This window comes from Cladosporium halotolerans, assembly GCF_011745625.1.
Source record: "Cladosporium halotolerans strain TM138-S3 chromosome Unknown Sca34, whole genome shotgun sequence".
In the NCBI taxonomy this organism is placed as follows: domain Eukaryota; kingdom Fungi; phylum Ascomycota; class Dothideomycetes; order Cladosporiales; family Cladosporiaceae; genus Cladosporium; species Cladosporium halotolerans.
In genome coordinates, this window is record NW_027191485.1 from 91,932 (window position 1) to 106,046 (window position 14,115).

Sequence of the window (14,115 nt, forward strand, 5' to 3'; positions counted from 1 at the left end):
TCTAAACTGTACCTGGATATCGTTTCCATCGGACTCGTTATGCTGGAGCCCTTGGAGACCTGGCAATCCCCACACACCACACCACACGTATTCCCAGTTGCGACCAGAATACCCTTTCTTAGGCTACGCGAAATGGTCGAACATCGATCGCGCCACCGGCACAACCGCTTGATCCCTACGCACACCTGGCTCGGAATCGCGTTACAGCCTCAGTGTCTGCTTTAAAGCTCGAGCGTGACCGATGATTCAACACTCCCCAATTGATATGCCGATGAAACGGCTGAATCGCCGCTGCTGTGACCAGGGCGTATTCGTTGTGCCTTCAAGTGCCATTTGCAAACGTCATCAAGAACGGCACAACGCGCGCCTTCCTCATCGAACACATCAAAGTTCGATCGGGTTCAATGGTCTAGCGGTTACGATTCTCGCTTAGGGTTGACCCTGAGTCTCGATTGCGAGAGGTCCCCGGTTCGAGTCCGGGTTGAACCCATTCTTTTGTCTTTTTCGAGCTTGTCGGCAGGTTTTTGGTCTTTTGCCTGCTGCATCTATGTTGCTGGGGCATCTGCGCGGGATCAAACGCCGCCAAAGGGGCCCGCATGATTCCGTGCACCAGCTGAAGAGCCTGGGGATTTGCACGGATCGGCACAGACCAGGACGAAATGAGAGTACTACGAACGTGGATGAAACGTTGCGTCAGTAACATCCGTCCGATCTGAGAAACGTTGTGTATTCCATGCGAATGTTCCATGCGAATACGCGCACCTCCACGATAGTGGGATGGCTTTCTATAAAAACACGCCCTCTAGAGTACCTGACTCTATCTTAACGCCTCCCCTAGTGTCCTACGCCATCAATGCTAATTCCTTTTTCATAGGCTGCTGTGTTTAAGCAGCCTGGGTCCCGTTCTGCTGGGGACGGTTCTGAACCAGGCGTACCAGGTTGCGCAGCAGCATCACAATTGTCACCTTGCCAATTGCGGGCACATATATCGACGCTCGCTCCTTGACATCAGGGTTGAAGTTCTGCGTCCATAGGTCAGTCATCATTCCACGCATTCAATGAAGGGAGAAGTCATCGTACCTTCTCACTGGAGAAATTGATGCATACAGCACCCTCCCTGATCAGGTGCGTAGGCACCTTGTACTTATCGCCAGGAACGCCAGAGATGACAACATCACTGATCGGCAGGCATTGTTCGAGCCCCCAGCCTTCGAGGTCTTTGACCTCGTGCTTTTGCTTCCTAAGACCGCTGCCACGGCTGAATTGCTGCACACCGGTGATGTCGACGGAGTACACCTCGGCACCGTCATTCGCCAGAAGAGCAGCAAGAGGACGTCCAACGACTTCGCTACGGTTGATGACCGTGATGCGACGTCCAAAGAGGCGCTTGCCATAGTCCAGGAAAGTGTTGTAGACCCGCAAGTGCTCCAGAATCTTGATACAAGCCAACGGAGTGCAGGGGAGGATAGACTTCTGCAGGTTGTTGGGAGGGTCAAGGAAACGGATGTTTTGGTACATGTTGCTGATCAGCTGTGGCGAGAGGCCCTCAACGTCCTTGTACATGCTGACTGTCCATTGAAGGGTACGGTCGCGTTTTGAGTCAAAGACGGGGTAGTAGACGATCACGCCGTCGATGCTGTCGTTGGTGTTGGCATTCCTGAGCTCGTCCTCGAGATCCTCGCGCTCGACCTCGTGCAGGGTAAAGTCGAAACCGTTGTCTCTGCAGGTCTTGCCAGTCCAGTCGGCGTACATGCGTGCCGCGGGATCCTTATTGGCCAGATAGCCGTGCAGGTGAGGTTTCCTGTCGAGCTTGGACAGGCTGTCTTGCACTTCTGCAGAAAGTGGTTTGGCGATCGACGCAGCCAGGACTACTTTACAAGAGCCCGCAGGCGGATTGGGAGCGGCCATTGCTGAAAGATACTTTGGTGCAATTACACAATCCGAGGTCGAGGTAGTGCTCCGTTCGACTCCAGACCCCTCGGGTAGACTGTCGATCGGCCAAATATGTCGAGTTGTGCCCAAATGATATCACGTTCTACAAAAACACAGCACTGCGTGACTTGACTTCAAGATTTGCGCAAATGCAGCCAACGCCCCGAATGCCGGCGCCATGCTTCACGCTAAACGCGGGTACGCCCGGGCCGGATTACACAGAAAAAGGCTGCCGTTGGACAGACTGACGTCGGCTGGCGATATCGCTTGGCGCCCGCGGCTCTGTCATCTGGCGACTTTTGAGGATTTGTTTGCATGTGACGAGCGAACGATGCGGGAGAAATGTCCGACATTCAATTGTACCTCTTTGAGGTAGAGAAGAACAAGACAGAAGCTAAGCATGTCGCCGAGCGCAGCGCGCAGAAACTGGAAACCAAGGAACTGAAGTTGATCGAGTTGATCACCACCTTAGAGGAATACATTAACAACAAAGAAGATGCCGATGTCAGAGCTCATTCAGTCGCCTACCTGGCCGATGTGCTCACTGCCGTGAGCCCGAGGGTGCTTTCTGGACAGGAAAGACGGCTGCTCTGCGATTTTGTTCTAGGCAGGATCGAGGGCGATGTCGCTGGGATTGGGTCTTCCGCTCGAGCGCTGCTTGCGCTTGAGGAGCGTGGCAAATGGGATGCGTCTACTGCTCAGAAAGTGATGAGTACTTTTGTCTCTCACACGACTCCGCTGAAGCAGTTCAGACTTCAGAGCGAGCGTTACAGCATCCTTCAGCTGATCGACATTCTCATGGCCAAATATCGCAAGCCTATCCAAGACTTGCACGATGAAGACCCTGAGTTTCTTCCGAACTTCATCGCCTTCTTCGATGGTGAGAAGGATCCGAGGAATTTAATGATTGTCTTCTCCGTCTTGCAAGTACCAATGATGGAGTGGGACGTGTCGCGGTCAGCGCAAGATCTATTTGACTCGGTCTTCAACTATTTTCCAATCACTTTCAAGCCACCGCCGGACGACCCATATGGGATCACCGCACAAAATCTGAAAGACAGATTGAAGGACTGCATTGCTGCGACTTCTGACTTCGCCCCTTACGCATTCCCGGCACTCTTGGACAAGCTCGATTCAAGTTCCATGAACACCAAGCGTGACGTCTTGCACACGCTCCAGGCTTGTATCGTGGGCTATGAGCCCAACACGATCAACCTTTACTCCGTCACCTTGTGGGACGCACTCAAGTTTGAGATTCTCGCAGCCCAAGAAGAGGATCTCGCAGTGGAGGCACTGAAAGCCCTCGCTCTGATCGCAACATCTTTTTCCACAGGCCTCGAAGGCCCTCTTAATGCCTACCTGCGGCCAGTCATCAAGGAATGCAATGAGCACCTTGAGGATGCCCCGACGAAGCAGTCGCAGTCGGCAGGCAGAATTCTCCACGCCATCTCATCAGCTGCACCTGTTGTTGCAGACAGAACGGCAAAGGGCATCCTGCCCAATCTCTTCGAGCTCTTCAAGTCTTCACAATCGATGTCCAAGCGCAGAGGGCTGCTTGAAGTTTTCAACGATATCGTCAAGGCTTACATTGAGACGGCCGTAGCGGGCGACACATTGATCCTTGAAGGTCTCCAGGCGTTCAGCAGCGAGGCTTTGGAGGCTTTGCTTCGCGCTCTTCTCAATGCACCGAAGTCGGAGGTCTCTTTCCGTTTGGTATCGCTAGACGGCCTGGTGAAGCTCACGGCAATTAGAAGCCTGCTTTCTGATACCGACGTTGAGCGCGCTGTGGACGCTGTCACTAGCGTTGTATTGCACGAGCATCTGGACGGTCACGGAGACATTCGCGCGGAGGCGATCGATGCCTTGACGAAGATGGCTTACACTGCTCCTTACGCCGTCAGGGATAAAGCACTACCAGCCTTCGTCGTTGAGCTCCCTGATGTGCCTCAAGACGAGGCAGCATGCATGCCTGTACTCGAAGCTCTCGCAAAGCTGAGTAGTGCAAAAGAAGCTTTCGACACAATTGCGCTGCGACTGAAGAACAGGCACACAGCAGCAAGGCAGCAGGGCGCCTCAAAGACGTACCAACAAGCTCTGCTTAAAGCGATCTTGTACGCTTTCACCTTTGGATCGCCTGCAATGGAGAGCGGGATCATTCGCAGCTCATACTTCTCCGATTTTGCCGAGCCACTTGTGCGCCAGGTCCAGCAGACACCCGTTGCAGAATGGGATGCCACAGAACTTGAGATCATCGGCAGGATCTGCAACGCCTTGTTGAGGCCTCAGATCTCGCACTTCCAGAGCGCGATCTACAATACCAACACACAGTGGCTTTCACCTGCAGTCGAGGAGGGAGGTGGAGCGCAAGACATCGTGCAGAGCATCGCTCCTTTCACCCTCTACTATTACGCCGCCATCCGGCCAGCAGTGGTGGAGTCGGCCGACATCCTCAATGTGCTCAAGACACACGCGGGTATCGTCCTGAGCGCCCCAAAGCTCGATCCAAGCCATGGCGTCCTACTTCGCCACATCACGCTCCTGGTCAACAAATTCGCCGACCCGAAGATCATGCACGAGACCCTCCGATCAGCAGGCCTCGACGTCGAGGGCCTTCTCTCCGACAATCCCGGCCCGCAGCAAATCAGCCTCTCCTTCGCGGTCGTCAAGGCTCTCCTGACCCAAGGCAAAACCTCTGCCCTCACCTCCTCCTACCTCCAGCTCCTCCTCAACCTCCTCCCAACAACCACTCCCTCCAGCGCCCGCCTCTTCACCACCCTCCTTGCGCCAGACGACATCCTCACGAAGCAAAACCACTGCCCCATTTCCGGCCTCTACAAGCAAAAAGCCTTCAACGCCCTCGTCCCGGCCCTCACCGCCGCCCTGCGCGCCAGCCCCACCCCAGAATCCAAAACAAACCACCTCCTCGCCCTCGCCGGCCTCCTCCCCCACCTCTCCTACTCCGTTCTCGAGGCCTCGCTCCCCACCCTCGTCGCCCCACTCTTGCAAACCCTCGACCTCGCCGCCGACCAGCCCGCCAAGGCCTCCGCGCTCGCCATCTTCGAGTCCGTCCTCATGCACGACCCGGCCCTCGTCGCCGAGCACGCCGCCTCGCTCATCACGCGCCTGCTCAATTGCACGGCTGCGCCGGCGAACACGGCTGCGGTGCGCGCGCGCGCCCTGCAGTGTCTGGCGCTTGTGCCGAGGCAGTTGAAGCGCGAGGCGGTCGTGCCGTATCGCAGGCAGATCGTGAAGAGGTTGATGGCTGTGTTGGATGATAGGAAGAGGAGCGTGAGATCGGAGGCGGTGAAGTGTCGCGGTGCTTGGTTGGCGCTTGAGGAGGCGGAGGAAGAGGAGGAGTAGATGGGATGCCAATGATTGGACGCTGTTGGATGACGTGATGATTGGGATGCGGTCGTATATAGCGTAGACAACATGACATGAAGTTCACGTTCTTTCCATGCACGGATCGAGGAGGTGATACATGGCGGCTCAACTTGGAATGGGTCTGTTCACCATCACCACTCCCTCGGAGCTTCACGTAGCGCCTTGCAAGGCCTTATGACACCTTTCGGGGTTAACATCGTGGGATTCCGTTCTGTTCTGTCCTAATCACTGCACGGTCCCTTTCCAAACTCCGCTTTTCGCATCATCACTCGTTATTATTACACAAACACCTTATTCACTTTCCTGCCGAGGCTCAACCAAGAAGAAAAGGAAAAAGCCACCAAGAAAGAAGCAAAAGAGGCATTTTCTCACACCTCTAGCGCCATTCGTTCGGACGGCAGGCTCCCCTCATTCAACCCCTAGGCACACTTGCCCTATCCTCGTAAACGTACCCAGCCTGCAGCTGCGGCTGCGGCGCAGGACGGTGCGTGTGATGCATCGTCTGCGGAGGCTGCAGAGCTGGGGTCGCGTACTCGCCATGGCGCGCGTACTGCTGCTCGTACGGGTGCTGCATGTACTGGACGGGGGCAGGTGCGGCGTTGACGGGAATGAGCTCGTGGCCGTACTCGTCGACGTAAACCGTCCTCGGCGGCTGCTGGCGGTGGTCGTAGCGGTAAGAGGGCATCGCCGGGGTGTTGGAGATGGGGACGTATTGGACGGGAGCGGGCTTGGCATCGTATGGCTGGTGGTGGTAGTGGTAGGGGGCGGGCTCGTCCTCGTAGGCGACGCGGAAGCGCGGTGGAGAGCGAGGGGCGTAGACTGGAGCAGGCGCTGGGGCGGGCTCGAAGTGCGAGTTGCGCGTGAAGTGGTGCGCATTGCGCATAAGGGCGGCTTGCAGGTCTTGGCCGTCGTTGCGAGCGGTTGAGGCCTCGACGGAGCCGCGGTAGTTGTCGCCGAACATTTGGCGGCTGCTTGGCCTGCTGCTCTGGGCGCGGGCGTATGACTGCTGTGGACGCGGGTCATACGGTTGGTATGGATGCGGGTCGTACGCCTGGTACGGCGTGTGGGTAAGCGCACGGTTGATGGCTGAAAAAGGAGTAGAGGACGCAGCTGAGCCTTGGATTTGCCCCTGAATTCCGGCCTTGATGGAAGCGATGTCCGGAATGGCTTGCGGCAATGCCTGTTGCGTGGCAATTCGTTGACCATTCTCTGTGCGTGACTCTGGTCGTCCAACCGAAGGTCTCCTCTCTCTTACATTCGATGCCGCCGCCTTCCCAATCTGATAGGCTCCGAGCTTGTCGAGAGCAGCAAGTAGTTCCGGAGACAGGTTGATGTCCACGTGCGGAACTTCGCGAGGAGCCTCATCCTTGCGAGGAGTCTCCTTGTTGCGAGAGAGATAAGTATCGTAACGAGCGAGATCGAACTCTTCTGGCTCTTGCCTCACGAACACAGGATGCTGCGGGTCATATTCATCCGCGTTTGGTCCTTCGGGAGAAGCCTCATCCTTGCGGTGAGCCTCGTTCTTGCGAGACAGATCAGTATCATAACGAGCGGGATCAAATTCTTCTGGCTCTTTCTTCACGAACACAGAATGCTGCGGGTCGTATTCATCCGCGGCTGGCTCCGGTCCCAGCTCAGGCGAGCCGTCCGTGGCGTGCGAGAACGCCTGGCGGTTCTTATTCTTCTTCTTGCTCTGCCGCGGGCCCTCCGCATGCTTCCTAACCATCCGTGTGGCGAGCGTATCGTCCGCGCGTGGCTCTGGACGAGTCTCCTGGACAGTGGGGAGCGGAGGCTGTTTGAACACCAAGGGCAACGCTTCGGCGATTAGAGCCAGCTTCTGGTCGGTCATTCCAGGCTTGTGGATTAGTCCGCGGACCGCCTCCGGCTCTGCGATCTCGACTATTTCCTTTTCCCAGTCAAGCTGTCCTTCAAGCCGTCCTCTCGACTCATGGAATAGCTTGTAGTGCACAACAAGATCAATGAGGCTGCGAGGGTTCTCGTAGACCCGCACACCATACGGTGCCTGATCACCGGATACGGCAACTTGTTCAAGAGCGCATTGCTTGCACAGCAGCCAAGAGGTAGCCTTGAGTGGGCTCACGAATTTCCTGCTGTGCAAAACAACCGTAAGAAGATCCAAGTCGGGCAATTTCTTGAAGCGCTCGATAAAGCGGGTCGTTGCGTGGTTGATCACAGTCTGCACGCGTACACATTCGAGAATCCCTTGAAGCTCGTTGACGCCATCCAACTTGTCCCAGACTTCACGGGCATGCGAGGCGAACGTGTCAATCTCAGCCGACGAGTAAGAGATAGACTGTGTGCCCGAGAACGCAGGGTTCTCCGAGAGCAAAGGGACATGGGCCGGAGAAATGTGTCCCTTGTTCTTGCGGGGATGAGGTTTGCCTTGGGGGCGTCCAATAGGGGCGGGAGTCCATCCACTCGTCGTAAAGATCTCTTCTGGGTGATCATGAAAAGGAGGCTCATCCGGCCACTCTGTGGTCTGCCAGCGAACAGTACTATTATCGACAGAGAAATCATCGGTATGCTTGGCTGCGTAATGCTGGACCAGGCCGTCGAAGGTGAACCAATGTTCATCGCACCCGGCGCAGGCAAACAGGCCGCAGGTGATAGGGTCCGTGTAAATCCGGATTTTCTTTTCAAACACCCATTTCATAAGCTCCAGAGACAGAAAAGGTTTCTGTGGCGGGGAAGACGCGCCACCGGCCTTGGGGCCGGGTTCCAAGATGGATGAGAGGATCCCACCATCTTTGTCCTCGTCGAATCTCCTGCGGACATACAGAAGCACATCGACTGCAAACAAAGCGCAGCCGTTCATGTCCAGAGAACGCCCCTGGTGCCAATAACCGTTGATACGATCACTTGCGTATTCACCCAGCTTTGAGCGAAGTGGCAATTGAACCGCTTCATAGTGGCGATCAGAGGCTTTCTTCGCTGACCGCTCAGCTAAGCGCATGTCCGACTTTGTTAGCATAGTCGATTGTTGAACCTCCATAATCGCACGCTTATGGCTTTCGTTATATTCCTGCATCTCAGCTGCCTCTCGCTCCTTCAGGATCTTCGGCTTGAGCAGGTTTTCCCAGAATTCATCGGTGAGAGTGTTCGTGATTAGCAAGGTATCTCTGAAACACTCCATGTGTTTCAATGCTTGCGGCTGCAAGGGAGGCTCGAGCTCCAAGCAGCGCCTCGCGATATCCGCGCGAAGAGCCTCGCGAGCGCCACCAACCTTGGGTGCACCGCATGCGGTTCGCGGAGGCCGAGGAATAGCCTGGTTAGCAGTTGGAGCATTGGATTTGTCCGATGCAGACAATATACTAGTAGAAGCAACAACTCGTGGAGGCAATGGGTGTGCGCCTAATAAATTTGTTAGATCTTCCGTCACCTTTTTTGCAGATTCAACTCAATTTATGCGAGGCGGGAATATATGAAAGACATCACCAGTAATGCCCCGGAAGGACTTGGCAAGTTGTTAAAACATGACAAGCTCGGGCAAAAAAGGAAAGAATTTGACAGTCAAAGAGAGACTTGTTGTTGACTTACCGCGCGGAGGAGGCGGTGGAAGCACTCCACTTACGGGTACAGGCTGGCTTGTCGATTGCTGCTGTTGGTTTGACAATTGTTCCACATCACCAGAATGGTTTGGTTGCTTTCCCGCGGTGTCAGAACAGATAGCGCGTTCACACTCTCTGAGCACCTCAGCAATGAAGAGGGGATGCAATGATGCTTCCCATCGCTCCCATCGCGAGGCGTCAGACATCGCATCTTTTCCTCTCTGCGGAAGCCCTTTGCGCCATTCGTCGACAGCGCCGGGGCCAAAACTAAGCACTTCCTGGAACTCAGCAGTTATACGGTCCACGTCATCTATGCTGTAGGTTTTCTGAATGCGAAGATGGCCAGGGATGCCGTTCGGAGTCTGACGGATGTGGTCGGGCACGAAATGGCCATCGGGAGTTCGAAAGGCGTGTGGAATAGCGCGAATGAGGGACGCAGCTTGGTCTTTCGTGATCAGAACCTCGATGTCCTCATCATCATGTCAGCCATGGCGCCATTGGATTACACTTCTAAAGATAACTTACTGTGAGAGATCTTTTGGCAAAGCAAGTGCCGCAAAGACGAACACGATGACCCCAAATTACACGGACGCCGCTCTCCCCCGGACCAGCATTGAAGGGGTTGGTCCCGAGAGGCTTTACGGGCGGCTTGCCGCAGGATTGGCAAGTGGAGTTTCCGATGAGTTGCAGCATTTCCAGCTCTGTGAAACCCTGCATAGGCTTAGGCAGGGTGGGGTATACGGTTTTGCGCGCATGTGCCCAGACGGCATTACTGTCTGGAATACGTGTGGCATCCCTTGTACCTGCGGACTGAGTGGGTGTCCCTCCGGTCAGGTAGAAGTAGAAAGGTTTGCTGACTCGCAGGCACTTAGCGAGCGTGGCCGGTGACAAATTCAAGGCTATCTTCAACCAGATCTCCGCAGGCAACTTATGAACAGCGGGAACACCATCGCTTGTTGGCACAGCTGAAGACGCCGTAGGCGTGGCATGAGGACCACTGTCATCTGTTTCCGCAGCTGGAGGCGCCGTAGGCAACCCATGAACGTTGGGACCAATGGTGCTCGTTGGCGCAGCTGGAGGTGCGACTTTGACCTTTTTGGCTGAGTCTGGAGCGCCGCCGACGGTGTCGGCAGCATCCAATCCCGCGTTGTTCAATTTGCGCTTCGCTCCTGCACGTGCGGCTTCATCAATGTCTGAGCGCGCAGAGAACGTGGGACCCGCGGCTCCATCCGATACATCCATTTCAGAAGTCTTTTCTTCATTGTTTTGCAGCAAGTCCCTCGAGAGGTGGCGACCCTCGGGCTCCTGTGAAGTCATGTTTGCTCCGGCAATTGGCAGGTCCAACGAGGGTTGGCAATCCTCCGGCTGCTGGGGCACAATTGATGCACTCACAGGTGGCATCTGTGAGTGGTGTAGAGCAGGCGCGTCGGGCGCGTCTGCTGTATAGAGTTGCGAAGACGAGGAGGGTGGCGCCTCGCTCGTCTGCCTACCGTCGGCCTCGGCCATGCGTCTCACGCGCGTGGCCACGCGCTCGACGTTTGTTTGTTTGTTTGTTTTGAATTTATTTTTCAGGACGCGACTGCGCGTACAACTGAACGGGAAGAGAGGGGTCTACGTGTGTTAGATGAACGACAAGCAGCCGCGGTGTGGAGTCGGAGAGAGGGGAATGCCACAGACAGCGGCGCAGGGGAAGAGTGAGAAAAGGGAGGCGGTACTTATGGCGCACAGGCAACGAGCGCCGAGTACATGCGCTGTGCGTGCGAGACGGCTGACAAGCGGTAAAGGGAGGGAGATGAGGAAGACAGGCTCCGCGGGTTACGTGGCGGCTGTGATCGTTGGTGTGTGTTGTGGTGCAGTGAAGGTTGACGAAGCTGCGCCAGTCGCGAAATTGTAGGGCGAGATGCGAGCTTGGACCCTTGCCACCAGCCGGGGAAGGCGCGCGGTCCCCTGGTCTGCCTCAGGCCGCCTGCGACGCCAACAGACAGCCAGCTGGGCCGAGAGGTGCAGATCACGTGAGAGGTGACGTCGTACGGGCGGCGGGCTCGGTTTGGAGCGCGAGCTGGGCGAAGCAACAGCACGCAAGCTGGACCGCAGCACGAGCAGGCAGTACTCAAAGACATATCCGCCTGCATACCCAACCTCGCTCACGTCCCACTCCTGCTGCGATTCTTCCCCCGCAGCACTTCACGACTGGCCGATCCACGCTTTAGCCAGTCGATTGAATATTTCGTCCATTCCGTACACAACCGCGACTCTCCCACTGCTTGCCGGCCCCGTGCCTGCAAGCTGTCATCCCGCCCGCCATGGCCTCCCTCAATCTCTCTAGCAATGGCCCTTCTATCTCCGCCTCCTACCAGAAGATCGTAAACTCGCCGCCGCCTTCCGGCCCTGCCGCGAACTCGCCCACATACGGCCAATGGGCCGTCTTCGCCGTCCAGGCCCCGCTCGCCAATGCCTTCCAGCCCGACCCCAGCAAGGAAAGCGTGCTGAAAGTGCAGACCACCGGCGAGGGCGAGCTGGTCGACATGCTCGATGACTTCTCCGACGGCAAGATCCAGTTCGCCTTCGTCAAGGTCAAGGACACCAACTCTGGCCTGCCCAAGAACGTGCTTGTGTGCTGGTGCGGCGAGGGTGTCCCCGAGAGGACCAAGGGCTACTTCACCAGCCACATGAACGCTGTTTCCAAGCTGCTTCACGGATACCACGTGCAGATCACCGCTCGCTCGGAGCAGGACCTTACGCCCGAGGGTATTGTGCAGAAGGTCGCGGACTCCTCCGGATCTAAGTATGGTGGTGGCAGCGGAGGCGTCTCTGCGCCGTCCACCGGCGGCCCTAAGCCTCCCGTGGCCTCCAAGCCGGCCATGCCAACTAAGAGCTTTGGTGTAAGCACTGGTTCTTACTCTATGGGTGGACGTAGCAGAGCACCTCCGCCCGCCGCCAAGGTCGATGCGGATGGCTGGGGTGAGGACGCGCCGCCTGTTACAAGATCGCAATTGGAAAAGGTCGGCTCTGCATACCAGCCTACAAAGGTGGACATGGCATCGCTTCAGTCTGGACCCGACGCCTCAAGGTCGAAGGGACCTGACGCCGCGCCGTCCAACCCGGACGTGGTCAAGGGTGGCTACCAGCCCATTGGCAAGGTTGACATCAACGCCATCCGCCAACAAGCACAATCCTCCCAGGACGACCGGCCTACCGTTGTCAAGGGTGCGTACGAGCCTGTTGGCAAAGTCGACATTGCAGACATCCGCCGCAAAGCCCAGGGATCTGCCTCTCCGGCCCAGCCTTCGCCTCCTCCTGCTCCTGCTGCGGATGATGAGGACGACAGACCCAAGTCACTCGCCGACCGCTCTGCCGCTTTCACTTCTTCTGAGAGAATGACTTCGCTTCCCAAGCCCAAAGTGGCCAACCGCTTCGGCTCGACCACGAGCTCTTTCGCTGGAACCAAGGCCCCCACTCCCGGCGGCTTCGAGTCCAAGCCCATCGCCACTTCTGCACCCATCGGCGCCGCCGGTCGAACATTCGCCGACTCAGCTGGCAAGACTCCCGCTCAGCAATGGGCTGAGAAGAAAGCACGCGAGCGTGGCAACAGCGGTGCTGCGGACACAATCTCGCCCTCTGGTACCGGTGCTGCCGCTGCTGCAAGCCCCGTCCAGAGCCAGCAAAGTGGAGGTTGGCAGAGCGGCTATTCTGGCAAGAAGTGGGGTGTGCAAATGCCCACCAGGACCGGTGGCAGCGGCATCAGCGAACAGAAGACCGGCCAGGACGAGCCGCCGCAGCAACAAGAGGAGGAGAACGAAGCCCCTAGCGGTGGCATTGGAAACATCCGCGACCGCTTCAACAACGCTCCCCCCATGGGCGCTGCACGCGAGGCCCCCAGCGCTCCCGAACCTCGCGCTCCCTCGCCCCCGCCGCTCGACACCGCCAGCAAGCCCAACGCCGGCGCCGGCCGCGGCGTGCCCATCCCAGGCATGATGCCCCCACCTCCCCAAACCCAACCCGACGAAGAGGAAGAGGACGACCAGCCCCCGCCCCCTCCCCCCGGCCGTCCCACCGAAGAGCACGTCAACATGCCTCCCCCGCCTCCCCGCCCCATGCCCGCCGACGAGCCCTCCGACGACGACGAACCCATGCCGCAAGGCCAGGGCTCGCCCATCCCCATCGCCCGCCCCGTCCCCCGCGGCCCCTCCCCGGAGCCCCTGGAGAAGGCCGAATCCCACGCCCCGCCGCCCCCGATGCCCGCGGACTCCATCGCGCAGGCCGCCGCCCGCACGCAGCCCGAAGAGCCCGAGCCGGCAGTCGAGGAGGAGGACCCCGCGCGCGGCGCCGGCCAAGCGGCCGCCGCGGCCTCTTTCGGCGAAGCCCAGGATCCGCACGCGGGTGCCGCCGGCAGCGGCGGGCACGAGGCCGTCGCGCAGTACGATTACGAGAAGGCGGAGGACAACGAGCTCGAGCTGCGCGAGGGCGAGCGCGTGTTCAACATTGACATGGTCGATGAGGACTGGTGGATGGGCGAGAACAGCCGGGGCGAGAAGGGTCTGTTCCCGAGCAACTATGTTGAGCTGGTCGAGGGCGGTGGCGCCGGTGGTGCCGCTCCGCCCCCTCCTGCTCCGGAGCCAGCGGCTGCTGCTGCTCCGCCGCCTGCGCCGGCTCAGTCGGCTGGTGGCAAGACTGCTACTGCGCAGTATGATTACGAGGCTGCGGAGGACAATGAGCTTAGCTTCCCTGATGGCGCCAAGGTTACTGGCATTGTAAGTGGAAGTCTCAAAGTAACGTGTCATGAGACAAGGCTGACTTTCAACACAGGAATTCCCCGACGACGACTGGTGGTTCGGCCACTACGGCGGCAAGTCTGGCCTGTTCCCTGCCAACTACGTCGAGCTCGATTAAGAGGAGAGGAGGGTGATATAGCGAAGCGAAAATGGAGAGGTAGTCTTTTTGACGAGTTGTACACAGCGTCTCATCAAGCGTGGCGCAGCGTATCGTAGAGCATGTCGTCCGCGGATGCAAGCAAAATCGTAAAAGCAATCACAACGAAGAACAGCGCATGTCTTTCCACCACAATTACTCGTTTCCGCTACCAGCTCTCATGATCGCCGTTCAAGGGTATATGCACGCTTCATATCGCATCAGACAACCAACCAACCATCCCACCTCCTGCTATCACCACCAATGATCCGTCTCCAGCCCCAGCCAGCATTACATTACCTCCCCCTTCCCTCTCCTACTC

At 57.6% G+C, this 14,115-nt stretch overlaps 4 protein-coding genes across 4 annotated transcripts; 2 read left to right on the top strand and 2 right to left on the bottom strand.

Annotated features, from left to right (window-relative positions):
* Window positions 1–669: 669 nt before the first annotated feature.
* WHR41_07670 (uncharacterized protein) lies at window positions 670–2,048 on the bottom strand. The gene is made up of 2 exons (XM_069376274.1): window positions 1,081–2,048; window positions 670–1,022 (listed from the first exon to the last, which is right to left on the bottom strand). Exons 1-2 carry the CDS (start codon window positions 1,906–1,908, stop codon window positions 885–887), a joined length of 966 nt encoding a protein of 321 aa, XP_069226650.1. The 5' UTR covers window positions 1,909–2,048; the 3' UTR covers window positions 670–884.
* A 226-nt stretch (window positions 2,049–2,274) lies between these two features.
* WHR41_07671 (uncharacterized protein) lies at window positions 2,275–5,292 on the top strand (the record flags this gene model as incomplete). The annotated part of the gene is made up of 1 exon (XM_069376275.1): window positions 2,275–5,292. One exon carries the CDS (start codon window positions 2,275–2,277, stop codon window positions 5,290–5,292), a length of 3,018 nt encoding a protein of 1,005 aa, XP_069226651.1.
* Window positions 5,293–5,728: 436 nt separating this feature from the next.
* WHR41_07672 (uncharacterized protein) lies at window positions 5,729–10,289 on the bottom strand (the record flags this gene model as incomplete). The annotated part of the gene is made up of 3 exons (XM_069376276.1): window positions 9,411–10,289; window positions 8,875–9,355; window positions 5,729–8,688 (listed from the first exon to the last, which is right to left on the bottom strand). The coding sequence occupies exons 1-3, from the start codon at window positions 10,284–10,286 to the stop codon at window positions 5,729–5,731; spliced, it is 4,317 nt and encodes a 1,438-aa protein (XP_069226652.1). The 5' UTR covers window positions 10,287–10,289.
* Window positions 10,290–11,188: 899 nt separating this feature from the next.
* Window positions 11,189–13,949, top strand: WHR41_07673 (uncharacterized protein; the record flags this gene model as incomplete). The annotated part of the gene is made up of 2 exons (XM_069376277.1): window positions 11,189–13,636; window positions 13,692–13,949. The coding sequence occupies 2 exons, from the start codon at window positions 11,189–11,191 to the stop codon at window positions 13,773–13,775; spliced, it is 2,532 nt and encodes an 843-aa protein (XP_069226653.1). The 3' UTR covers window positions 13,776–13,949.
* Window positions 13,950–14,115: the final 166 nt, after the last annotated feature.